At 40.6% G+C, this 26,862-nt stretch overlaps 1 protein-coding gene across 2 annotated transcripts in view; it reads left to right on the top strand.

Annotated features, from left to right (window-relative positions):
* Positions 1 to 9,521, top strand: part of tm2d1 (TM2 domain containing 1) — a 37,960-nt gene extending 28,439 nt beyond the window's left edge. The window contains exons 6-7 of one of the 2 annotated variants that reach the window (XM_059031965.1): positions 2,968 to 3,086; positions 7,601 to 9,521. In XM_059031965.1, coding sequence (XP_058887948.1) covers positions 2,968 to 3,078 — 111 coding nt within the window. In that variant the 3' untranslated portion in view covers positions 3,079 to 3,086; positions 7,601 to 9,521. The remainder of the gene's footprint in view (positions 1 to 2,967; positions 3,087 to 7,600) is intronic. The other variant, XM_059031966.1, reaches the window with a different exon arrangement.
* Positions 9,522 to 26,862: the final 17,341 nt, after the last annotated feature.

The following is a 26,862-nucleotide window of genomic DNA, read 5'->3' as shown; positions in this document are numbered from 1 at the left end:
ATAAATCCCATATATTCCCTCAGCTAGCACAGTGTTCTCCAATTGACCCCACCAATAGCATTATTCACTGGACGACTAGAAAAAGCAGCTAGAACTTTTAGCAGCAGTTGCTGTGTTTATTAAACTCTGAATGTCTTAGAGACTCCCGTGGGGAGCATTACTTTTAAAAGTACTAGATGGCAATCGGGGCTACAGTTCAGTAATATACTTGATTAGCAGTGCACTGTCTTGAAACAACATTTTCAGCGTTAACTTATTATTTTTATGAAAAGATAGAGTTTTGATATCCTGGAGAGGCCAATGGGAAACAGCATTGTTGTTTCTAACAGATCATGCACTTTGTATTCCTCCAGTGTGATAAAGTAGTACTCATATATAGCTGGAAGTCAAACATCTGTTGCTTGTCAGCCATACCTCTATACAGCAACGCTTTTACCACTGAGCTACATCTGCACCTTGTGTACCCACTACTCACTAAAATCAAGTTACTAATATTTTATCTTTTGATATGAATTTGATCACAGACTTAACACATTTTCACAATATATTACAAGGTTATACCAAGGGAGAAAAGTATTGGATGATTATTTTTTTTTATTATTTAGTAGTCGTCAATCATTTTTGTGTTTTTTATTCCAATTTAGAATTTCCAATTGTTGTTTAGGCTTAGCTCACCGCTAACACCCCTGAACCCCTTGTACCTTAAGGGTTAATTAAAGATGATAATCCATTCAATCCATATTTCACGCAGTTGGTGCAGAGAATATGTATATACAGACGTGCTCAAATTTGTTGGTACCCCTCCACAAAAAACAAAGAATGCACAATTTTCTCTGAAATAACTTGAAACTGACAAAAGTAATTGGCATCCACCATTGTTTATTCCATATTTAATAGAAATCAGACTTTGCTTTTGATTTTTTATTCAACATAATATTGTAAATAAGAAAACAAATGAAAATGGCACGGACAAAAATGATGGGACCGCTAACCTAATATTTTGTTGCACAACCTTTAGAGGCAATCACTGCAATCAAACGTTTTCTGTAGCTCTCAATCAGGCTTCTGCACCTGTTAACAGGTAGTTTGGCCCACTCTTCCTGAGCAAACTGCTCCAGCTGTCTCAGGTTTGATGGGTGCCTTCTCCAGACTGCAAGTTTCAGCTCTTTCCATAGATGTTCGATAGGATTCAGATCAGGACTCATAGAAGGCCACTTCAGAATAGTCCAATGTTTTGTTCTTATCCATTCTTGGGTGCTTTTAGCTGTGTGTTTTGGGTCATTATCCTGTTGGAGGACCCATGACCTGCGACTGAGACAGAGCTTTCTGACACTGGGCAGTACTTTTCGCTCCAGAATGCCTTGATAGTCTTGAGATTTCATTGTGCCCTGCACAGATTCAAGGCACCCTGTGCCAGGCGCAGCAAAGCAGCCCCAAAACATAACCGAGCCTCCTCCATGTTTCACTGTAGGTATGGTGTTCTTTTCTTTGAAAGCTTCATTTTTTCATCTGTGAACATAGAGCTGATGTGACTTGCCAAAAAGCTCCAGTTTTGACTCATCTGTCCAAAGGACATTCTCCCAGGAGGATTGTGGCTTGTCAATATGCATTTTAGCAAATTCCAGTCTGGCTTTTTTATGTTTTTCTTTCAGAAGTGGAGTCCTCCTGGGTCTTCTTCCATGGAGCCCACTTTCGCTCAAAAAGCGACGGATGGTACTATCAGAAACTGACGTACCTTCATCTTGGAGTTCAGCTTGTATCTCTTTGGCAGTTATCCTTGGTTCTTTTTCTACCATTCGCACTATCCTTCTGTTCACTCTGGGGTCGATTTTCCTCTTGCGGCCGCGCCCAGGGAGGTTGGCTACAGTTCCATGGACCTTAAACTTCTTAATAATATTTGCAACTGTTGTCACAGGAACATCAAGCTGCTTGGAGATGGTCTTGTAGCCTTTACCTTTACCATGCTTGTCTATTATTTTCTTTCTGATCTCCTCAGACAACTCTCTCCTTTGCTTTCTCTGGTCCATGTTCAGTGTGGTGCACACAATGATACCAAACAGCACAGTGACTACTTTTCTCCATTTAAATAGGCTGAATGACTGATTACAAGATTGGAGACATGTGTGATACTAATTAAAGAAACGAATTAGTTTGAAATATCACTATAATCCAATTATTTATTATCTTTTCTAAGGGGTACCAACAAATGTGTCCAGGCCATTTTAGAATATATTTGTAGAATAAGCAATAATTCATCTCTTTTCACAGCTTCTTTGCTTTATTCTATGACATACCAAAGGCATGCAAGTATACATGATAAAATAGCTTTTAATTTCATCACTTTTCAGGAGGAATGAAGCATTATTTCAATGAGCTGTAAGGGTACCAACAAATTTGAGCACGTCTATATATATATATATATATATATATATATATATATATATATATATATATAAAAAAAAAAATCGATCAGATTCATCCTTACATGATCATTTGAACTGAGAATTATTGTTTGTGATGGCCATGGAAGATGTCTTAAGTCTATGTCATACTCTTCAAACCTATGGGCATAGTTCTAGCACAGTGGATTATAGTCTTGAAAGTAGTCATCGTCATCCCCATTGTTGGGTTGACTTGATCCGCAATGATGAGTAAGTAAATTACACCATGAGCGTAAATCAAGGGACCAAGGGCATTCCAGGAGAACATGCCCCACACCAACAACCAACCGTGTAGACAGATCCTAATACATTGGCCAAGCAGAAGCTGCGGATATCAGATTTTATATGAAGTAAGCAGGGATAATTGGGGGAATGTTCCCCAAAACTATTTAAACACCTGCCTATATTCTTCTCAAAACCCCCATTGTACATTGTTTGTTATTGCATTTGCGATTCTGCACAGGTGAAGTGCATTATATAAATTCAAGTTCCAGTAAACTAAATGAAGGTGTCTACTGTTTTGCAGGTTGTTGGCCCTTCGGATGGCTCAAGTTATATAGTGGATTATTATGGAGCGAGATTGACCAGGCTCTGTATCACTAATGAAACTTACAGGAAGACCCAGACATATCCCTAAATAAAGAGGCAAGTATACAAGAAAATAGTTACCAGCAAGAAGTGTGCTGTACTAGGACTGTGCAGAAAAAGACAAGGGGCTGATATAAGATGGGAATTCTGCCTACAAGTGACAGCCAAAAATTAATTATTAACTGTGGAAGTTGTTTAGCCCCCACCGGAACTACCAGGGTATATTTTCAGAAATTAACTTGTTTATTGCTACACAAAATGGGTCTACATAGGATTTTATACTACACAGTACAGCTAAGAGACACAAATGGCAAAATCATAGATGAAGGAAAAAAAATAGCAAATATATTAAATGATTACTTTTCACAGGTTTTTACAAAGGAGGACACGGACAACATGCCCCACATGTCGACCTGTTCCTATCCAATTTTAAATAACTTTAGCATAACAGAGGCAGAAGTGTTAAAGGGACTAGGAGCTCTTAAAATAAACAAATCCCCTGGGCCAGATGATATCCTCCCAATAGTACTCAAAGAAATGAAAGAAGTTATTTACAAACCGCTAACCAAGATCATGCAACAGTCTCTTGACACAGGGGTTGTACCGACAGACTGGAAAATAGCAAACGTAATACCGATCCACAAAAAGGGAGACAAAACCGAACCAGGTAACTACAGACCAGTAAGCCTGACTTATATTATATGTAAACTTATGGAAACTATATAAGATCCAAAATGGAAAATTACCTATATGGTAACAATATCCTGGGAGACAGCCAGCATGGTTTTAGGAAAGAGAGATCATGTCTGACTAACCTACTTGACTTTTTTGAGGATGCAACATTGAAAATGGATAACTGCAAAGCATACGACATGGTTTATTTAGATTTCCAGAAAGATTTTGACAAAGTCCCGCATAAAAGATTAATTCTCAAACTGAACGCAGTAGGGATTCAAGGAAATTCATGCACATGGATTAGGGAGTGATTAACAGGTAGAAAACAGAAAGTACTGATTAGAGGAGAAACCTCAAAATGGAGTGAGGTAACCAGTGGTGTACCACAGGGATCAGTATTAGGTCCTATGCTATTCCTAATCTACATTAATGATTTAGATTCTGGTATAGTAAGCAAACTCGTTAAATTTGCAGACGACACAAAAATAGGAGGAGTGGCAAACACTGTTCAAAATGATCTAGACAGCATTCAGAATTGGGCAGGCACATGGCAAATGAAATTTATTAGAGAAAAGTGTAAAGTATTGCATGCGGGCAATAAAAATGTGCATTATAAATATCATATGGGAGATAGTGAAATTGAAGAAGGGAACTATGAAAAAGACCTAGGAGTTTATGTTGAGTCAGAAATGTCTTCATCTAGACAATGTGGGGAAGCTATAAAAAAGGCTAACAAGATGCTCGGATATATTGTGAGAAGTGTTGAATTTAAATCAAGGGAAGTAATGTTAAAACTCTACAATGCATTAGTAAGACCTCACCTAGAATATTGTGTTCAGTTCTGGTCACCTCGTTACAAAAAGGATATTGCTGCTCTAGAAAGAGTGCAAAGAAGAGCAACCAGAATTATCCCAGGTTTAAAAGGCATGTCGTATGCAGACAGGCTAAAATAATTGAATCTATTCAGTCTTGAACAAAGAAGACTACGCGGCGATCTGATTCAAACATTCAAAATCCTAAAAGGTATAGACAATGTCAACCCGGGGGACTTCTTTGACTTGAAAAAAGAAAAAAGGACCAGGGGTCATAAATGGAGATTAGATAAAGGGGCATTCAGAACAGAAAATAGGAGGCACTTTTTTACACAGAGAATTGTGAGGGTCTGGAACCAATTCCCCAGTAATGTTGTTGAAGCTGAAACCCTGGGATCCTTCAAGAAGCTGCTTGATGAGATTCTGGGATCAATAATCTACTAACAACCAAACGAGCAAGATGGGCTGAATAGCCTCCTCTCGTTTGTAAACTTTCTTATGTTCTTAAGAATGTGGTAATAGACAAAGTCATTTCTACAAATATACCCTAGAAGGTGAAACAACTTCCATAGTAAACATTTCATTTTCAACTGCCACTTGTTGGCAAAAATACTGTTTTACATAGCACTGTAATGTGCACGATGAGTCATACAGTCAGGGGAGCACAGGTTCGAGTCCTGGCTGAGCGAAGTGGCAGGATTCCAGAGAGAGTGCCACATTGGCTCTGGCGCTCCCGGAGATTAGGGAAACAAAACCTCCAGAGGCCAGTAGCTTCTGAGTTCCTGGGTGTAAAGAGGCAATTGGCTTGGTTGTGGGATAGGATGATGTTCACTGACCTTAGTTCTCCTGAGCTGTTGAGGCAACATCATTGAACATTCCAAACTGGAAAGAAATCAGGGGTAAAGTAATTGGACAATTTTAAAAAAATATGTATTGTAGAATTCTCTGTTTAACATTAGCTTTAGCTCCACAAGTGATCGTCCATATTTCTGCAATGCACAGGGGAAACAAGTTGAGGCTGAGAAACTAATGTAACTCATCCCAAGAGTTTTGAACTGTCAGAAGTAGTAATTAGAGCCCAGTGAAATCTTTAGTGTAACCCAGCTAACCAAGCCATATAGGTCACTTCACCCCTATAGAGCAAACTAAGCAGCGGTATGGATATGATTAAATGTCAAGATGTAAAACAAACTTTTAAAAAAACCTGGGGGTCGTGAGATTGCACTCATTAAAGCTTGCTACAGGGTTCACTCTGAGTTCCTCTGTTTAAGATTAAACTCCACTGTCTTCTTGTGCTGGCAATGTGCAGGCTCTGTCCCAGCATATGGAAAAATAAGCAATCAATTAGGATTGGAAATGTTTACATTGTCACTATCCAGATCTGTCTCGAGCTCACTTGCTCGAAATAGATGTATATATATTTGCTGCATTGTCTATCCCTTAGTATAAATGGTAGCTTTAAACTAGCAAAGTTTACTGTTCTACGACATTTATTTTCTTTATCTTTTATTTCCTCCTCAATATTTGCTAAGGTGCAGATGTTTAAGAGGAGTTTCATATTGTGCCATTTATTCAATGGCTGACTGTAATAATATACAGTGTAACCTGAAATGATGCAAAACAAAAAGGTTCATAAAGTCATTTGTTAGAATCTAACAAAGTGCCACACCATCCAAACTAAGATCCCCATACATATTCCACAAGATCACCATACAAATTCACCACGATCCCCGTACAAGTTCATGACGATCCCCGTACAAGTTCATGACGATCCCCGTACAAGTTCATCACGATCCCCATAAAAATTCATCAAGATCCCCATTCAATTTCCCTGTGGATGATTTTTTTACACCGTCCACGTTTTCAAGCCAGTTAAACAAATAGCCCCTTAATACACCAATACTTCAAACAACTGCTCTTCTGAAGACTGGCGTTGCTTGGAGTTGCTTGCTGTTTGTGGTTTTCATCTTTCTGTCTCTGCTGATTTGGCTCTTGTGCTTCCAGCTACAAGCTTCTTTGTAGATGCTGCGAGTGCATCACCATGCTGTACCCTGCTGTACCTTGGGGGCTATCTGTAGCATTGACTTGAAACTTGGTGATTTGACACTTTTACAGTACTATTCAATATGGCAGGCATTTTGGCAGTTTTAAGGTTACCACAAATGCTTCTGAGGGCTGAATGGATGATAAGGTGAGTTTAAAAAGGATCCAATCAAAGATGACTGGCAGGTTTTCTTTTACTGGTACTACAAGCATCCACAACTTCCGCTGTTGTTATAAACTGGCTGTCAATGCTCCGTCTCGGCATATGTAAAGAATGCCTTGCCTACAGCTTTAAAACTTCTCCCAGCAATTTAGTCATTAGCACCCAGCTTAATTAAAGCCTATCCGCAACAACAACCCAGAATTAACCAATCTGTATTAAAGTCTTTCCCATTAAGAAATTACTATAAATAATGCAGTAATGAACAGTTGTCGGCAATGGGCTACATTAACTGTTGTCATTGATTTATACAGCAAGTGTGTGTGTTATGCCAAGTCTGTGTTCTTTTATAGAAGTAAATGCTGAGAGGAGGATACGTTAGTTAAAGTGGTTTATTTAAAACCACAGCAGGTGTGGGTGGAGGTGGGGGTTTACAACTGGAAGTTACAGTCGTCATTTACACAGGTTTTAAATGTTGCACAAACTTTTACCATCTCTCAACAGTGAGACTCAGTTAAGTTAGAATTAGTGGCCTGAATCGCAGAGTCTCTACATACCATTGACATTGTTATGGCAGGTTTTTCTAAATTTACATCCAACCCGTGTAGGATATATAGGGGAGAGGCTGTGTGGGTCCATGAAAACAGGTAAATTAAGGCTGTAATAGTTTAAACGGTTAAACGGTAAACAAAAACCCTAAACGGTTTTGCATTTTACTTAACAATTAACCAAAAACATACTGTTTACTGTCAGGGGTGCACAGGTTTGAATTTGTACAGTTTTAGACAGGGGAACTAAGCACAGATCCCAGTATCGACAAATTGCTGCCTAAACCCTGTTTGGTCAATTATGTCAAACAAAATTTGTTTTCTTTTTTTTAGGTAGAATATTTTCTAATCCCGAAGTTTTATCAGCAAATCCTTGATACGATAAGAAGGTCTTCACTGTGTCGCACTGAGAAACGAGGATGAACAAGGACTATTCAACAGTAAATGAGTTCCTGTTTCTGCTTTCTTTCAAAAAATCTATATACTGGTCTTGAAGAACCTTCAACTCCCAGGAACCTGTTGTACAGCACTCCCCTCACAAGAACATTCAACTCCCAGGAACCTACTGTACAGGACTCCCCTTACAAGAACATTCAGAACCTGCTGTACAGCACTCCCCTCACAATAACATTCAGAACCTGCTGTACAGCACTCCCCTCACAAGAACATTCAGAACCTGCTGTACAGCACTCCCCTCACAAGAAAATTCAGAACCTGCTGTACAGCACTCCCCTCACAAGAACATTCAGAACCTGCTGTACAGCACTCCCCTCACAAGAACATTCAGAACCTGCTGTACAGCACTCCCCTCACAAGAACATTCAGAACCTGCTGTACAGCACTCCCCTCACAAGAACATTCAGAACCTGCTGTACAGCACTCCCCTTACAAGAACATTCAACTCCCAGGAGTTGAGGCTGTGTGGTCCAGTGGTTAAAGAAAAGGGCTTGTAACCAGAACGTCCCCGGTTCAAATCCCGGCTCAGCCACTGACTCATTGTGTGACCCTGAGCAAGTCACTTTACCTCCTTGTGCTCCGTCTTCCGGGTGAGACGTAATTGTAAGTGAGTGCAGCTGATGCATAGTTCACACACCCGAGTCTCTGTAAGTCGCCTTGGATAAAGGCGTCTGCTAAATAAACAAATAATAATAATAATAAATTCAGAACCTGCTGTACAGCACTCCCCTCACAAGAACATTCAGAACCTGCTGTACAGCACTCCCCTCACACGAACATTCAGAACATGCTGTACAGCACTCCCCTCACGAGAACATTCAGAACCTGCTGTACAGCACTCCCCTCACACGAACATTCAGAACCTGCTGTACAGCACTCCCCTTACAAGAACATTCAACTCCCAGGAACCTGCTGTACAGGACTCCCCTCAAATCCCGGGGGGGGGGGGCACCATAAACAGCCTCCACCAAAGATCATACACTTTAGCTGAATCTTAGTAGTGTTACAGAACATAATGGTGTCTCTTTTAATGATCTACACAGAGGGTTAGTCTGTAGTACTAATACTGCGCTGAATATATTTATAATTTAAGTTACCAGGCCCCTCTCACTGTTCATGCAGAAAGTTGTGTTTTTTGGTTGTTAATTGGTAGCCTATTAGAGCTGTTCACTATATTTATGCAGGGTGGTTTATTGACATTATCATCATATTCAATTACAGTGAATATGCTAAAGAGAAGACTACACTAGACTGCATAAATAACAATCATTAAAATAGATAGGGAATACAATATACTCGCCTTTCTTACAAAACTATTAATAAGCATCTCTGAATGTTAATTTTAAGGGATCACCCAAGTTGTTTGTAACTAGTTTTGTAACATTATTTACCTGTTTCCCAGGCTTTCATTGGAACTAACCTAGAATTACCTTAGCAAAGGTAACATAAGGCAATTGTTACTATAAGTGTATCTCTGTATTCTGTTTGCAGATTGCACTTTGAATGAAAACTCCCAAAACAGTGCTTTTAAAGAATTTAAACTCATCCCCAACTAGTCAGATTTTGTTATTTATCCTAATCTTTTTCCATAAACATATTTAGGTGTCCTTACTGATTCACTGCAAGCTGTATTTTGTTAAAGCTTTAACTTATTTTGATAAAGCCCAATATGCTCTGCTTTCCTGTTTTGTATATAGATGCATTGCCTTGTGGAATTTGCATAAACAATTCAGATTGTTTGTTTTGTTTTTGTTCACTTTTCCTTTTTTTATTAAATAAAAAAAACAAAAAACAACAATGTTCCTGGGTGTTTTTTTTTTTTTGATAACAAAGACAAGCCGTCAAAAGGTAAAGCACTTGTCTTTCTACCAATACCATTCACGTCAATGCGAGAACAAAGGCCAGACAGACCATGCTCATACTGTAAACCAAGAAAACCGCATACCATAAAAAGATAGCTTGCTTTGACAAATGCTACTCTTGTGATGAGTTTATGAGGAGCACGCTTGTTTGTTTTGATGAGGAATGTGATAAGGATCTGCATCGGTGTGCCAAGGTAAAGTTGTTTGGACTGAGCATGTCATGCTTGAATATGTGCAGTAAACTGAACAGTTTCACGCTGATTCTAAGACACTGAAACTTCCATCCGCAAGGAGTCATGGGGCAACTAAAGAAGCACATCTCTGGATATATGTAATGTATCGAATGACAGATTACATCCACAGATTCTGATACTCTCATTAAATTGTGCTATACAATGTATTAAGCAAGTTTTACCACAATTAGACAAGTGGTTGACTAGCTGTAAAAATGTAAATGTAACATACCTATACATCAATAACTTTTTGATCCAAGTTATTGTTAATATTATGATTGATTAATTAATCATTTAGCAGACACTTTTATCCAAACTGACCCGCTAGTCTCTGTGAGTCGCTTTGGATAAGAGTGTCTGCTAAATGACTAATTATTATTATTATTATTATTATTATTATTATTATTATTATTATTATTATTATTATTATTATTATTAATAATAATAATGATAATAATTAATAATAACTTGGATAAAAAATGTGTAAATTATTGATGAGCTGAGGGTTCTTATTGATGAGCTTAGGGTTTTTATTGATGAGCTTGTAGCAATTCCAATGCTACATAATGTGGGTGTAAGTTTCACCCACCTGTCCCTTTAATTAGGGTCAGTAGCCTGGACAGGTTAAAACTTCATTTCCCACAGTTCCTTGCAACCACCCTCTGTTCATCCTCTCTCCCCATTGGCTCATTCAAATATCCACTCCCAATCTCAGAGCTCCTTAGAAGCCAGCACCTGTACTAAAGCTGGCTGATAGGGAGTCACCCTCCAAGCCTATTCTTTGAGGAATCCATCATAACTTGCAGCATTACAAACCTAAATCTCAGTGAATCCTTTAGCATCTTTAGATAATTCCAGTGCAGTCATTCTTTTTTATTGTATCCTGCACTTTGTAAACTCTTCTTTTCATTTCACTGTTACTTGTTTGCATTTAGCTGTTTTTCAAGGTCTGTTTAGTGTTTGTTGTTTTGTGTGTCTCCATTTTTTCTTGATCCTAACAACTGTTCACCATTCAACTCCGCTAAGGTGACTACCCGTCCCTAATTGGGCGGGACAGTCCCGAAATGTAAAGATCAAGTCCCGGTCCCAGGCTTAATGCCTCCGGGACGGCATTTGTTCCAAATTCATAGACACAGTGCAATCTTACAGTTTAGCGCCTCCGTCAAACCATAGCATATCTGTTTATAGCGCATCATAGCACCACCCCTGCTTCATTATTTTGCAATGCCTTACACTCGCTCGCTCGCCAGTTGAATCAATAAAACAAATGTATGTATATATCTAGGCGCGCCCCCCAAAATCTTTCATATGGTCCGCACAACTGAACCACACCGACATCTCATGTCATGCCGATAACAACTCTGCATCAACATGCTGTATAGTGTTTCAGCCAATCAGAGTGCTGCATATCTGTTCTTTCCTGAGTTTCCCGTTTTAAAAATGAATAAACACAGTGCGCTGCCATCAAGACAGAACAGCAACAGCCAAATAGTCCACAACAATAAAAGCTACAAATAGATATATCTGAAATACAGACTTAAAGGAAAAAATTAGCTCACAAATATTTATGCTAATGAGGTTTTTTTACTGAGCTGAGGGTTTTGGGGAAGAACATTTCATGAGAGGAGCCTCAGAAGAAGGAGCATGTTCTAAGGCACCACTGTCCCACAAATCAAAGTTTAGCTCACCATTGTTGTAATGAAAAAGATGGATGTATGTAGTCAGGACAGGTTGTTTCTTTAATTGTAATAAAATATCTATTAATCAGGGGTGGGAAATATCTACGACGATTTTCCATAACTGAAAAATTAATAGGCGTTGGCGAGCCGAGAGCTGATTTCGTAAGCAAAAATGAAAAGTTGTTTTTAGCTTCTTGCAATTTACCATGAAAAATATGCATTTTATTTTCCTTACAGCATTACACTATAAAGTCATACTTTTATCATTTCGTTATTATGGCAACGGGGTCAAAGAAATATTGACTTCATGATTGGTGTTCGAGTTATACTTATACTAGTCTGTACATTGACCTAGCGAGTCATATGATGTTACAATTTCCTAATAATTTAAAGGTATCTGTGTTTTAAAATTTCATAATTATTTCTACGTAGTATTAGAAATGTAAAGAAAAATACAAAAACTTTGTCATTTAAGATTTGCCATGTATACGATTTATTGATTTAAAGCAGCAAAATATGAAAATTGCACGTTCCTTTTCAATAGTATGGCAACATAATTTTAAAAGGTTTACAAAACTTGGAAATGTCACTGAAGTTTTCACTCAAGGTTGTTTTAAAAAAAAAAAAAAAAGAAAAGAAAAAAAATCTATTTGTCTGCTTGTTATGTTTTTTTGCAGCCAACACATTTATGAACATTGATATATTTTTAAAGATTGTTTCAATAGCAACTCGAGTTTCATGTTTGAATGTCGTTTGATCTTTGATGTAGTGCAAATACTTCCAAGGTTAGCTCAAAGATATTCCATTTACTAGAATATAAATAAATAGAATATCTTTTATTAGCTGTACCTGAGAAAATGCAGTAAAAACGAGCGGCCATATTTATCTGGAAACGAGGTATTCTCAGCACATTAAGAAGCTTTTAGTTTTGGTTTGAAGGCAGCAGGAGCATAGCCTGTGGGGGTTGTTTCGTATTACTTGAGGTAACAAGTTATTACAATAAGCTAAGAAACAAGCAATACAGATTTTTTTATTTTTATTTATTTTTTTTAGTTTCTGTTTGCACTTTGTTTTGTAAAATGAAACGGTTTGTGCAATTATTGTGCACAGTGTGTTTGTTTCTGTAGGTTGTATACGCATATGTGCTATGTATTTGTAGTGTATAGGCTATGTGCAACTACTGTTAAAATGTAAACTGCTAAAGGTGTTTGCCTTGCTTCACTCGGCACCATACGTTTTCCGTCTTGGCTACTTTGCTCTGCTCCCACCCCTGTCTAGAGCACATTAAAAATCACAAAATGGTCTTCCACCGGTCTCCTCTACTGAAACTCAGATTAGACCTTCCCATCCCAGAGTTTCAGCTTTCTAAATTGCTACCATGGAGATGCAGTAATCAACTAATTAGAATGTATTACATCACTTCCTTCTAAGAATTCCAAACACAACATACACTTTGTCTAAACAGGCACCAGCCTCCCCTTCTGGTTGAAAACATATTTCCAAGACTGTTACAATTATGTCATTTTCAGTTGTTTGGTCTCACCAAACTTGAAAAATGTCAGGAAGGTACTTTCCCAAAACTTGGTTCAAGTTGCAAAGGAGTGAAATACCCAAAAGATATCTGCCAAGAAGGGCAGCTACTTCTCAGATAACACGATTGTGAGATTGCATTAAAAAACACATGCTAACCTCCAACCACTTCACCTTTCTTATGCTTCAAAAGAAAACCAAGTGAAATGGAAAATCATAAAATATAAAGAAATCTTTGTTCTCCAGCTGTCCCTAATTTTCATACCCTCCCCCCGCTCCCTCCTCAAGTACATCCTGTACTTCTGGCAAGTTCTTGGCTCTATACAATCTTTCAGAGTAGGTCACGGCTTTTAAATATCCATGCAAGGTCGTGAGCCATGTGTGTTTAATCAAAATTCAATTACTGCACTGTACCATGCTCCAAAGCCCATCAGTCCAGGTTATGAAGTATGACGCAACAAGTCAGCCCTAATTGGTTCAGTATGGAAGCAATATGAAGCGAGCTTGTTATGATAAATTGCTTCCTGTGTTAAAGGTTCTCTAAGGTATATAAGCATTCCATCTTTCCTCTTTCAGTTCATTTATATGATTGCTCCCTGGAAGCGGTTACATCATTCTCCCTCTCATGCAAATAGGGGTGAAGGCCTTTGTGTTGTTGCTGTTTATGCAGCTTGTTTTCAATTATGTTAATTATATGTTGCTTAAAGATGCTAGAGTGACAGTGCTAAGTAAGGGGAGAACTACTACCAATTCAAGTAGGTAAAAAAATAGTTAAATTGGTAGACTTGTCACCACTTGAAAAAAAATAGGAATCTGGTGCTCTATTTGTGTGCATACTGTTTTGTAACACTTTGTCTGTGCACAGTATTTTGTAACTACAGTGCCTTGCGAAAGTATTCGGCCCCCTTGAACTTTGCGACCTTTTGCCACATTTCAGGCTTCAAACATAAAGATATGAAACTGTAATTTTTTGTGAAGAATCAACAAGAAGTGGGACACAATCATGAAGTGGAACGAAATTTATTGGATATTTCAAACTTTTTTAACAAATAAAAAACTGAAAAATTGGGCGTGCAAAATTATTCAGCCCCTTTACTTTCAGTGCAGCAAACTCTCTCCAGAAGTTCAGTGAGGATCTCTGAATGATCCAATGTTGACCTAAATGACTAATGATGATAAATAGAATCCACCTGTGTGTAATCAAGTCTCCGTATAAATGCACCTGCACTGTGATAGTCTCAGAGGTCCGTTTAAAGCGCAGAGAGCATCATGAAGAACAAGGAACACACCAGGCAGGTCCGAGATACTGTTGTGGAGAAGTTTAAAACCGGATTTGGATACAAAAAGATTTCCCAAGCTTTAAACATCCCAAGGAGCACTGTGCAAGCGATAATATTGAAATGGAAGGAGTATCAGACCACTGCAAATCTACCAAGACCTGGCCGTCCCTCTAAACTTTCAGCTCATACAAGGAGAAGACTGATCAGAGATGCAGCCAAGAGGCCCATGATCACTCTGGATGAACTGCAGAGATCTACAGCTGAGGTGGGAGACTCTGTCCATAGGACAACAATCAGTCGTATACTGCACAAATCTGGCCTTTATGGAAGAGTGGCAAGAAGAAAGCCATTTCTTAAAGATATCCATAAAAAGTGTTGTTTACAGTTTGCCACAAGCCACCTGGGAGACACACCAAACATGTGGAAGAAGGTGCTCTGGTCAGATGAAACCAAAATCGAACTTTTTGGCAACAATGCAAAACGTTATGTTTGGCGTAAAAGCAACACAGCTCATCACCCTGAACACACCATCCCTACTGTCAAACATGGTGGTGGCAGCATCATGGTTTGGGCCTGCTTTTCTTCAGCAGGGACAGGGAAGATGGTTAAAATTGATGGGAAGATGGATGGAGCCAAATACAGGACCATTCTGGAAGAAAACCTGATGGAGTCTGCAAAAGACCTGAGACTGGGACGGAGATTTGTCTTCCAACAAGACAATGATCCAAAACATAAAGCAAAATCTACAATGGAATGGTTCACAAATAAACATATCCAGGTGTTAGAATGGCCAAGTCAAAGTCCAGACTTGAATCCAATCGAGAATCTGTGGAAAGAACTGAAAACTGCTGTTCACAAATGCTCTCCATCCAACCTCACTGAGCTCGAGCTGTTTTGCAAGGAGGAATGGGCAAAAATTTCAGTCTCTCGATGTGCAAAACTGATAGAGACATACCCCAAGCGACTTACAGCTGTAATCGCAGCAAAAGGTGGCGCTACAAAGTATTAACTTAAGGGGGCTGAATAATTTTGCACGCCCAATTTTTCAGTTTTTTATTTGTTAAAAAAGTTTGAAATATCCAATAAATTTCGTTCCACTTCATGATTGTGTCCCACTTGTTGTTGATTCTTCACAAAAAATTACAGTTTCATATCTTTATGTTTGAAGCCTGAAAAGTGGCAAAAGGTCGCAAAGTTCAAGGGGGCCGAATACTTTCGCAAGGCACTGTATTTAACAATGTTCTAAAATGCCATTTATATGTTAATGGACTCATCTGAAACCACATGTTTCAGATTACCAATTACCAGTTCTGAAGTCGACTGTCACTTTACTATTCGACTAGTCAACTATTCAGTGCCCTTCCTAATGCTAAGGCCATTCATTCCACACAGAGCAGGCACACAAACACCTAACATAACACTGTCACAGGGTGCAGGTCCACCATGGGTAAACAGGATGCCACTCCTTTCACTTAGGTAGTCTGCATAGTGCTTAAATTGTGCTAGAGGGATATAAGAACGTAAGAACAAAAGGAGGCCATCAATGCTCCTCTGATTTGTAGCAGCTGATTGATCTCAAAACTTCGTCAAGTTGGGTCTTCAGAGATCCCAATGATTCAGCATCAACAACATGGCTAGATAACCCATTCCATCCCCTCACCACTCTGTGTGAAGAAGTGTCTCCTTCAGCAACATGGCTAGATAACCCATTCCATACCCTCACCACTCTCTGTGTGAAGAGGTGTCTCCTTCAACAATATGGCTAGATAACCCATTCCATCCCCTCACCACTCTCTGTGTGAAGTGTCTCCTTCAACAACATGGCTAGATAACCCATTCCATCTCCTCACCACTCTCTGTGTGAAGAAGTGTCTCTTCAGCAACATGGCTAGATAACCCATTCCTTCCCTCTGTCCTACGTCTATCTCCACTTAATTTCCAATTGTGTCCTCTGGTTCTTCTATGCTGTATATAACATATTGATTTGTGTTAACTTTGTCAACTCCTGTTAAGATTTTAAATACTTCTATCACATCCCCCTGTCTCTTCTTTGTTCTAAGCCAGGGCTTAATATATAAACAGAAAGGCACTGGATCTTATAATTAAGGAAGAGGGATAACATTTTTGTTTCTAGACCTAATGCACTGACCTTGATTTACAGTAGCTCCCATATGTTTCAAATTCTCATCTGCTTTATTGTTGGTGTTTGATAACCCTAACCCTAACCCTTACCCTTTTCTGATACCATTGTGTACTTACATATATCATGCTAAAATATTTACACATTAAGTACATTTGAAATATACTGAGAAGACATATTGCATAATAACTTTGTAATTATGTGTAAGCACACATGTAAATATGCAGTAATTAGAGACACTTAATGTAAAGTGTTACCAAAATATCCCCAACAATATGTCTTCTCAGTATATTTCAGATGTATTTATTTAACCTGAATCCAAGGGGGAAAAAAGCTAATTTAAATAAGAACAATGTTTTGGCTTGTGCCTTTATCAGTGGTACATTACAATTCATTATATATATATATATATATATATATATATATATATATATATATATATATATATATATTGTGAAAGAATTACCCTCGCTCGGGTTCGTTGCCCCTTTAAGAACTTGACCCAGCAGACAGAAATTGAGTTCAGCGCTGACGCGCTATTTTTTTAATAACACAAAATAAAACAAACACAAAACAAACACCTAGCTCTTTCCGAGCACTAACTACACACGCAGGAACCTAACTACCACAGGACAGCTAAGCCGTTTCCCTGTCCCAAAACTTAACCACACAGGTTTGCACTATACCTTTTTACCTCGGGACTGCCAGGAAGCAGAGCACTCCCTTCTGCCTCCTTCTCCTTAGCAGCCCCGAGCAGACTGCCTGCTCTCCTTTTAAACCCCGCACCTGGGCCTAATTTTCCAATAACGCCCAGGTGCGGATGATAATTAATAATAAAACAATTAAACAAAAAGGTGCATTTCTCTTGCAGGGAGGTTTTAACCCTCTCCCTGCTGTCTCTCACAACCCTCTATCTTACATATCCCCCCCCCTTGTCTTTACAAGACACAGGCCACGAGACGGCCACCTCCTCCCCTAAAACACAACCACCCACCCTCAAGTCCATAAATGTCCTTTCTTGCCCTCTTCCACGGGCAGGCTTGAGGGTGGATCGGTCCCTGTCCCGGCTCAGCCAGGTAAGGACCGCGCACCGGCGACAAGGGGACCCAACGGTTCGACAGGGGCGACCGGAGCGTAGGCCGTGGCACTGGAGGATGCAGCAGTGGACAGAGATCTTCCCCTGGGAACCGGCGCAGTGATGTCCGATCACCCAGGGGAAGCGAAGCAGCGAACAGGGGGAGTGACAGTGACGTCTGGCAGCAGCCCAGCGACGTCTGGGTGCTCGGGGAGAGTGGAGCAGGGAACCAGGGGCAGAGCTGTGGCCAGTGCTGCAGACTCCTGGGCTCTAGGTCCAGCACAGGAAGGTCCAGGAAGACCGGCCGGGTGTCCTGGAGCACAGAGTGAGGGACTGGACGCAGCAGCGCCGGACTGGACCGTAGGGGTGGTGGTCGGGGCTGTGGTGTAGGTATGCATTCCCCCTCCTCCCCGGGCTCTAGAAGCAGCAGCTCCTCCCCTCTGGGCTCCGGCAGCGGCAGCGGCAGCTTCTCCCCTCTGGGCTCCGGCAGCGGCAGCTCCTCCCCTCTGGGCTCCGGCAGCTCCTCCCCTCTGGGCTCCGTCAGCGGCGGCTCCTCCCCTCTGGGCTCCGGCAGCGGCGGCTCCTCCCCTCTGGGATCCGGAAGCGGCGGCTCCTCCCCTCTGGGATCCGGAAGCGGCGGCTCCTCCCCTCTGGGATCCGGAAGCGGCGGCTCCTCCCCTCTGGGATCCGGAAGCGGCGGCTCCTCCCCTCTGGGCTCCGGAAGCGGCGGTTCCTCCCCCTCTGGCTCGGGAGGCTGCGGAGCTCCGCTAGCCTGCTCCCATTCTTGGAGCAGCAGCTCCAACTCTGTTGGCTCCCTCCTCTTCACTGGAGTCAACCCCATCTCTCTCTCCCATCTCTCCAGCTGCTCCTTCTGAGCAGCGGCATTTCTATTGATCTGCTCGATCAGGTACCATAAATCCATCTTTCTCTGGGTCGTAGGGGCGCCCACACTCTCTGACACCATATGTGAAAGAATTACCCTCGCTCGGGTTCGTTGCCCCTTTAAGAACTTGACCCAGCAGACAGAAATTGAGTTTTCAGCGCTGACGCGCTATTTTTTTAATAACACAAAATAAAACAAACACAAAACAAACACCTAGCTCTTTCCGAGCACTAACTACACACGCAGGAACCTAACTACCACAGGACGGCTAAGCCGTTTCCCTGTCCCAAAACTTAACCACACAGGTTTGCACTATACCTTTTTACCTCGGGACTGCCAGGAAGCAGAGCACTCCCTTCTGCCTCCTTCTCCTTAGCAGCCCCGAGCAGACTGCCTGCTCTCCTTTTAAACCCCGCACCTGGGCCTAATTTTCCAATAACGCCCAGGTGCGGATGATAATTAATAATAAAACAATTAAACAAAAAGGTGCATTTCTCTTGCAGGGAGGTTTTAACCCCTCTCTGCTGTCTCTCACAACCCTCTATCTTACAATATATAGTATAAACTAACACAACAACCTCAAATTACAATTGGGGAAGTGATTGTTTAAATTACAGAAAGCATACAGCGTTAGGCAAACACTGTTGCAGCAGGAAAGGTCATTCAAAATGATCTAGACAGCATTCAGAACTGGGCAGACAAATGGCAAATTACATTTAATAGAGAAAAGTGTAAGGTACTGCACGCAGGCAATAAAAATGTGCATTATAAATATCATATGGGAGATACTGAAATTGAAGAAGGAATCTATGAAAAAGACCTAGGAGTTTATGTTGACTCAGAAATGTCTTCATCTAGACAATGTGGGGAAGCTATAAAAAAGGCCAACAAGATGCTCGGATATATTGTGAAAAGTGTTGAATTTAAATCAAGGGAAGTAATGTTAAAACTCTACAATGCATTAGTAAGACCTCACCTAGAATATTGTGTTCAGTTCTGGGCACCTTGTTACAAAAAGGATATTGCTGCTCTAGAAAGAGTACAAAGAAGAGCGACCAGAATTATCCCGGGTTTAAAAAGCATATCGTATGCAGACAGGCTAAAATAATTGAATCTATTTGGTCTTTAACAAAGAAGACTACGCGGTGATCTGATTCAAGCATTCAGAATTCTAAAAGGTATTGACAATGTCGACCCTGGGGACTTTTTTGACCTGAAAAAAGAAACAAGGACCAGGGGTGACAAATGGAGATTAGATAAAGGGGCATTCAGAACAGAAAATAGGAGGCACTTTTTTACACAGAGAATTGTGAGGGTCTGGAACCAACTCCCCAGTAATGTTGTTGAAGCTGACACCTTGGGATCCTTCAAGAAGCTGCTTGATGAGATTCTGGGATCAATAAGCTACTAACAACCAAACGAGCAAGATGGGCTGAATGCCCTCCTCTCGTTTGTAAACTTTATGTTCTTATGTTCTTATAACCCTGGTTCCTTGAAATAGAAATGTAATCATTACCGATCTCAGCATAATTTTTCCTTCAAGCCTGCTGCAATCATGGGCGCAGCGACCTAGAAGGGTAATGGTTACATTTCTATTTCAAGGAACCAGGGTTATGATAATAACCCAACGTTCCCTTTCAAGTATGAAATGTAACCATTACTGAATGGGTCAGTATACCCAAGCCTTTGCAAGGGCAAGATTGCTGCATGACTGGAATGCTACAAGGCTAAGCTGAGGCTGCCTTGTGCATTCCATTCGGAACCCCAGTAACAAGTAGCTAGGGCTAAAAAACTGATGGAGAAACTCACCTCAATGCCTTTGCAAGGGTCGACTGAGAAGCCGCCCTTAACACTAGTTCCAAAACCAGGGTTTTGAGGATCCAGAACCTAAGACTGTAGAACCTAGTAAAGGTATGGGGAGTAGTCCACACCACTGCATTACAAATGTCCTTAACAGCTGCACCCTGGAATAAAGCCCACAAAGTAGCCATTACCCTGGAGGAATGGGCAGTGAACTTTCTGGAGGTGGCAAGTTGGCCAGCTCATAGGCAGTCCTGACTCTGTCTGCTATCGATTTGGACAGCCAGAGCAGACATAAACATTGTTCGGACTGCCTCCAACTTTTCGTGTCAACATAGTACGCCGGGTCCCACATTGGGCAGAGCTTATGGAGCTGCAGCTCCCTGTCAGACTGGAAAGGAGTCGGAAGGAAGTCTCCAATTCCACAGACTGGACATGGAATGCCGGGATTGTCTTCGGCAAAAGAAAGGATTGGTAAGGAGTGTAACCTTTGTCCTGGCCTTTGTAAAAATTAAGCAGGCTTTCGCTATGGGGAATGCATGGGCTCAATGGAGGCTTTGTGAGTGCATTGAGCACCATGTTTAACCTCCGGCAAGGAACAATGTCCTTCAGACAGCCGAAGCCGTCGTACCCTTTAAAAAAATTGCTCCGCCAGGAAGCTGAGCTCTTGGGGAGACCGAGTCAATTTTGATATGGCAAGCCGAATGGCTGCCAGATAGATCTTTAATGTAGAGGGGGATTGCCCCTCGTCAAACAGGTCCTGCAAAAATTGCAGTATACCTGCCAGGGGACAAGTCGTGAGGTTGAACCGACAAGGCAAACATCACGTATGAAAGACTCTCCACTTGTGCCCGTACTGGGCTCTGACATTTTGTCAATAATCCTGTTCACGGCCGTGAAAAACACGTCACGGACCATGAAATCTGGTCTCCCCCCATGAAATCTGGTATTTTGAGTACTTTGACCCTGTACTAAAATCCAATGCAGTTATATGTACCGTTACAGGTTCCTGATGTGATTGTTAGCTTGTTTCAATTTTAAAAATAAATCTCATCATGAACAGGGCATCCGGGGCGGGTTTAGTATGACATACGGATCTCAACTGGTAGTACCGTCAGGCGAGTCAAATTAGACCTGCATTTTAAAATGAGCGTCCAAAATAAATCAAAAAGTGCTACAATCATTACTGCAGCGGATCATGTAAAAGAATTTAGAAGCCAAATATACCAAGTAGTAGTATAAGTAGAAAAATACATTAAAAATATAACAGGACAAAAAAATAAATAAAATAAATATGTCAGTAATTTTAGAGACTTCATGGTCATATTTTTTAGTCTCTGGACATATTGTCCAGCTACAGACCTGTCCCTAGCTCGGTGCTGTCTGTCAATTCCAACAAACTCAGTGGATGCAGAGAGAGCCGTGTCTAAATACGGACAGGTATTTACACTGCAGAGACAGGGAATGAAGAAAAACAGCATTTCAGAATAGTTTTTGAGTTACTGTTGCATATAATGATGTTTAAAACCAGAACGGTTTAAAAAAAAAAAAAAAACAATAATAGAAACGCAACAATCATAGCGCAATCCTCTGGATTTCAGTTTCATTTTCTTTTAGTGTTTCTACTTTATTAATCACATGCTTTTGTTAACTTCAGGGATTTAAATGTTTATATTTTGCCGCTTTTAACTCCATGTTCACTTTGTTACACCACCGTGAAATGTAAGATTTAGATAGGTGAAACCGTGAAATGTAAGATTTAGATAGGTGAAACCGTGAAATGTAAGATTTAGATAGGTGAAACCGTGAAATGTAAGATTTAGATAGGTGAAACCGTGAAATGTAAGATTTTTTTAACTGTTATGACGGTGAAATTTACGAAAATGTACCGTGAATTTGGTAGGGCCCTAGCCACACAAGTGTTTAAATAAACACTCCCTTTAGTTAAAATGCCTGGCCAGGTAACTTCTTAATCATTGTATCTATTAATTAGGGATTCCCCTTTAAGAAGGCTGAACTCCCTTGAGCCTTGGTTCTTTTTTAAACAGGTAGAGGGGGTAGGGAGGCAGGTCTGTGTTCTGTGTTCCTCCATTTTGTGTATGGTGGTGTGGAATGTGTGCAGGTACTGAATGGGTTCCAGTTTGCTTTTGGACTTTAGTTACAAGAAAATTATATTAAATAATAACTACCTTGGAGCATCTCTTGGACAACTTGTTGCTGTTGGACTGCCATGTGAACTACACAATAAGCATCAACGAACAACAAACAGTCGGGTGAGATCATGCTGGGTTTTTTTCCATTTGTTCTTTTTTTCTGCTGGACTTTGTTTTTTTCTTGCATTTTGGATTTGGATTTGTTTCTTTTTTGCTTGGTTGGATTATTTGGATTATTTTTTGGACTTGATTTGTTCGGGACATTGCTTTGCATGAGTGATATGTGTGTGATAGCTTTTGTTATATATATATATAACTTATGCATTTATAAGGTTTTTTTTTTTTTTACCATATTAGCAATTAGCTATTTCAGATCTCTATTTCCTTGCCTGACTTTAAAATTGTTTGTTACCTTTCCCTCTACTACTTGTGTGTTTGTCTTAAATTGTTTGCGATTCACTTGTGTATAGTTTACTGGTGTGTGTGGTATTAAATTTGTTAATTGAACCCTTGTTTTTTTTGTTTTATTCGTTGTTGGCTGAAGCTTTTAGTTTCAAACCGTTACAACATGCTTTTGTTAACTTCAGGGCTTTAAATGTTTATATTTTGCCACTTTTAACTACATGTTCACTTTGTTACACCACCGTGAAATTTAAGATTTAAATAGGTAAAACCGTGAAATGTAAGATTTTTTAACTGTTATGAAGATGAAATTTACGAAAATGTACTGTGAATTTGGTAGGGCCCTAGCCATAAGGCTATGTTGAGCTAAATAGCTCTAACAGGTGGCTATTCTCTGCATTCTGCCGTCCGACAGAGTGGACAGCATTGACCTGGAGTCCAAGCCCACTCCTAGATCGGAGGCTGTCTGAGAAGGCGTGAACTGGCTCTTCGCCTGATTCGCCATAAAGCTCAACCATTGCCGGTGGCCAGTGACAAGTTCCGTGTGGGCCTGTGCTGGAGACTGGGCACAAATGAGCCAGTCGTCTAAATAATTGAGAACTGAGTCTCAATGGGGCCATGATAGTAGAGATCCTAATAAATGGCTCCCTCTCTATACAATCCAAACATTTATTTTTTTATTTCCTTAGGGTTGTATTGTCAAAATACGAAATAACATCAAAGAGATAAGTGTTGAATAGCTGTTTGCTGTCAATGTTTCCTTGTTTCTTACGTTTTATCATTTGTTATTGATGGCTTGAACTGTAGCAATCGCCAGGGTTTGTAGCAGAAAAACCCTGTCTTCATTTTGTTTTATTTACTAGTGATGAGGTAATGCAGTGTTATATTGCACATCCAATTCAATATCAACCCAAGCAAGGGCATCTCAGATATTGCACATCAATCTAACAGATGAGCTCAATCACAGTTAGGCTGGTATTGGCAAGGAGGCACCGATTGGATTGCTAGGAAAAAATGCATTGCCATCTGCCTTCGTAGTTTAACCTTTCACAATCTGAACAGAGAGAATATACAGTACACATTCTCTCCATTGAAACCATCATGTATTTAAGTATTGTGCTACTATGCTTATAGAGACTTCACAGAAGTACCAAACAAAAACTGTAGATAACTGATTTTTTTCAGTAATCTTTAAATGTAATACAGAGATAGCAGTGCCATAATTAAAGATAGCAGTGCCATAGTTAAAGATAGCAATGCCATAATTAAAGATAGCAGTGCCATACATTTAGTTTACAAGTTTAGTTCGGGAGGATGGACAAACCACCACACAATTATCACTTCATCTAATTGAATCATATCATCTAATGAATCCAAATTGAATAATTACCACTAGTATAACTAACCTGTTTACACTCCCTTCCTTTCACATTTGCTCTTTCCCAACCCACCACCCGCCCCTACTCCTACTTTAAAACCATTATAGCAGTGCCATAATTTAAGCGGAAACCTAGCTTTAGTTATCTGTCCAAATATTTACAAACTGGTGCTTCCTGGCACCTAATTACTTCCTGTGTGGAAGGGAAGTCTGTCTCCGATGGTAAGCTGTAATCGTGTGACCTACAGCACAGGGCACTGTTACGGAACCAGGAAGCAGCATCTCAGTGCATGAAAAATTTATTTACAAAAAGGAAAGAACCAAAAGCTTTTTGCCCAATGCCCTAATCGCAAAGCTTGAAGTCTGATCAAATAAAGTTTGATATTTACAAAACTGTTTTAGCCTGTTGTTGTTTTCTTTAAAGGGGATGTAGATGTGGATTGCATGAATTCTGCTCCCTGGTTAACTGTGCCTTTTTCTAACTTGTTACGCCCATCCCCTGTTCCCAGAATCCTACTGGAAAATGACGATGTTATGTGATCGAGAGTTCACCTCTAAATATGTGAAAAACACAATCATTACCCCAAACCAGGACCAACCAGAGAGGGAGAGAGGGATATTAAACTAGACTTAAATGCGTCAGTTTTTATCAGAGCCCCTCCAGTTATGAGATACGAAAATAGTGTCTCATTGCACAGGGGATTAAGGAATATTGCAAAGCATTGGATCCCCACATATTTGCAGTGAAAACTCAGAAAAAATCAGATGCAGGTCCTGATTGCCTTATTCATGAAAACAAATGACATTAGATGGAAGGAGTTGGTTTGTTTGTAGCAATTCACTTGCTCCATAAAGTGGGTGCAAGTTTCACCCACCTGTCCCTTTTATTAGGGTCAGTAGCCTGGCCAGGTTAAAACTCAATTTCCCATAGTTCCTTACTATCAACCTCTGTTCATCCTCTTCCCCCCATTGGCTCATTCAGATATCCACTCCTCCAATCTCAGAGCTGGAAGCCAAAACCTGTTTAAAGCTGGCTGGCTAGGCCAGAATAGGATTCCCTTTTCTCTTTAGGAATCCATTTTACAAACAGCACATTACTTAATTACAGTGTAACTTTAAATTTATTTTAGACAAAGTACAAGATTAACAAAAGAGTAAATGGATGCACCTATATTTATCTAAAATAAAGTTAAAGTATTACTGTAATTAAGTAATGTGCTGTTTGTAAAATGGATTCCTAAAGAGAAAAGGGAATCCTATTCTGGCCTAGCCAGCCAGCTTTAAACAGGTTTTGGCTTCCAAGGAGCTCTGAGATTGGAGGAGTGGATATCTGAATGAGCCAATGGGGGAAGAGGATGAACAGAGGTTGATAGTAAGGAACTATGGGAAATTGAGTTTTAACCTGGCCAGGCTACTGACCCTAATAAAAGGGACAGGTGGGTGAAACTTACACCCACTTTATGGAGCAAGTGAATTGCTACATATCCCCCCCCCCCCCCCCCCACACACACACACTGGAGGTGCAAGGGACGAACGCCATAATAGCGTTTTAGATTAACAATATTGACTCTATCCTCTTTAATTGAATCGGGCTCCCCCCACTTGACTTTGTAGTTGTTGGGTCCAAGTCTCTTGGTTACAAGAGCTGGCCCAAACAATTTAGGGGCAAGTTTAGCAGAAAACTCCAGAGGCATCAGATAAGGGGTGAGATCTTATCCAGACTAACTCACTTTCTTCATACTGACAGTGTGCTCTCTGGGCGTTATAATTCCAAGCTTGCCGTTTCTGAGCTTTGGAAACATGATCCCTTACCTCTTCGGCAATCTGCTGCTGGCGATCTAGCAGTTGGTAGGGATCAGTGGATGGAGCAGGAGCAACAGCAATTAATTGATCCAATGGGCCTCTGATGGTCCTTCCGAGTGCTAATAATGCAGGAGAGAAGCCAGTGGTTTCACGTTTGGCGATGTTGAGGGCGAAACGGAACTCAGGTAACCACTGATCCCACAGCTGATTGTTTTTTCCAACAAAAGATGCCACCATGGTTTTTAAGGTGCGGTTCACCCGTTCCGTCAGGTTGGTCTGGGGGTGGTAGCTGGTTGTGAGTTTTTGTACGACTCCCCAGGTTTTGCACACCTCTGCAAGTAGCAGGCTCGTGAACTGAGGTCCACGGTCTGAAAGAATATGTTGCGAGGTTCCCCATCGGGTGAAGATTTCCTGCGTCAAAATGTTCACAATCTTGGTGGTTTTACTGTCCCGCAACGGAAACAGCTCAACCCACTTTGTGAAATAATCGACAATTACCAGGATGTAAGTGTTACCTTTTTTACTTCTCGTCAAAGGTCCCATTAGGTCCAGACCCAACATCTCTCCGGGCTCCTTCACAGTAGTGGACTGGAGTTGACCTGCGGGTTTGGTGTTGGAAGGTTTGTACCTCTGGCAGGTTTGACACTTTTATGTGGTGCCACGTATCTTTACGAATGGATGGCCACCATGCAACCTCCAATATGCACAACAAGGTCTTCATCCTGCCCAGGTGACCTCCCAAAGGGTTGTCATGGTAATGTAGGAGGAAGGAATCCGTCAGCTGTTCCGGAATAACCAGCTGGTATCGGAATCCTTGTTTAGGGATGGGCACCCGGCGATACACCAGTCCTTGCTGTTGGATGAAGGTGATGTGATTATTACTGTCAGTCTTTGAACCAATGTCACGGATGATATCGGAGA

The sequence above is a fragment of the Acipenser ruthenus genome, chromosome 10 (genome assembly GCF_902713425.1).
Source record: "Acipenser ruthenus chromosome 10, fAciRut3.2 maternal haplotype, whole genome shotgun sequence".
NCBI classification, from domain to species: domain Eukaryota; kingdom Metazoa; phylum Chordata; class Actinopteri; order Acipenseriformes; family Acipenseridae; genus Acipenser; species Acipenser ruthenus.
Note: the sequence above shows the minus strand (reverse complement) of the source record. Positions and strands in the feature narration are given on the sequence as shown.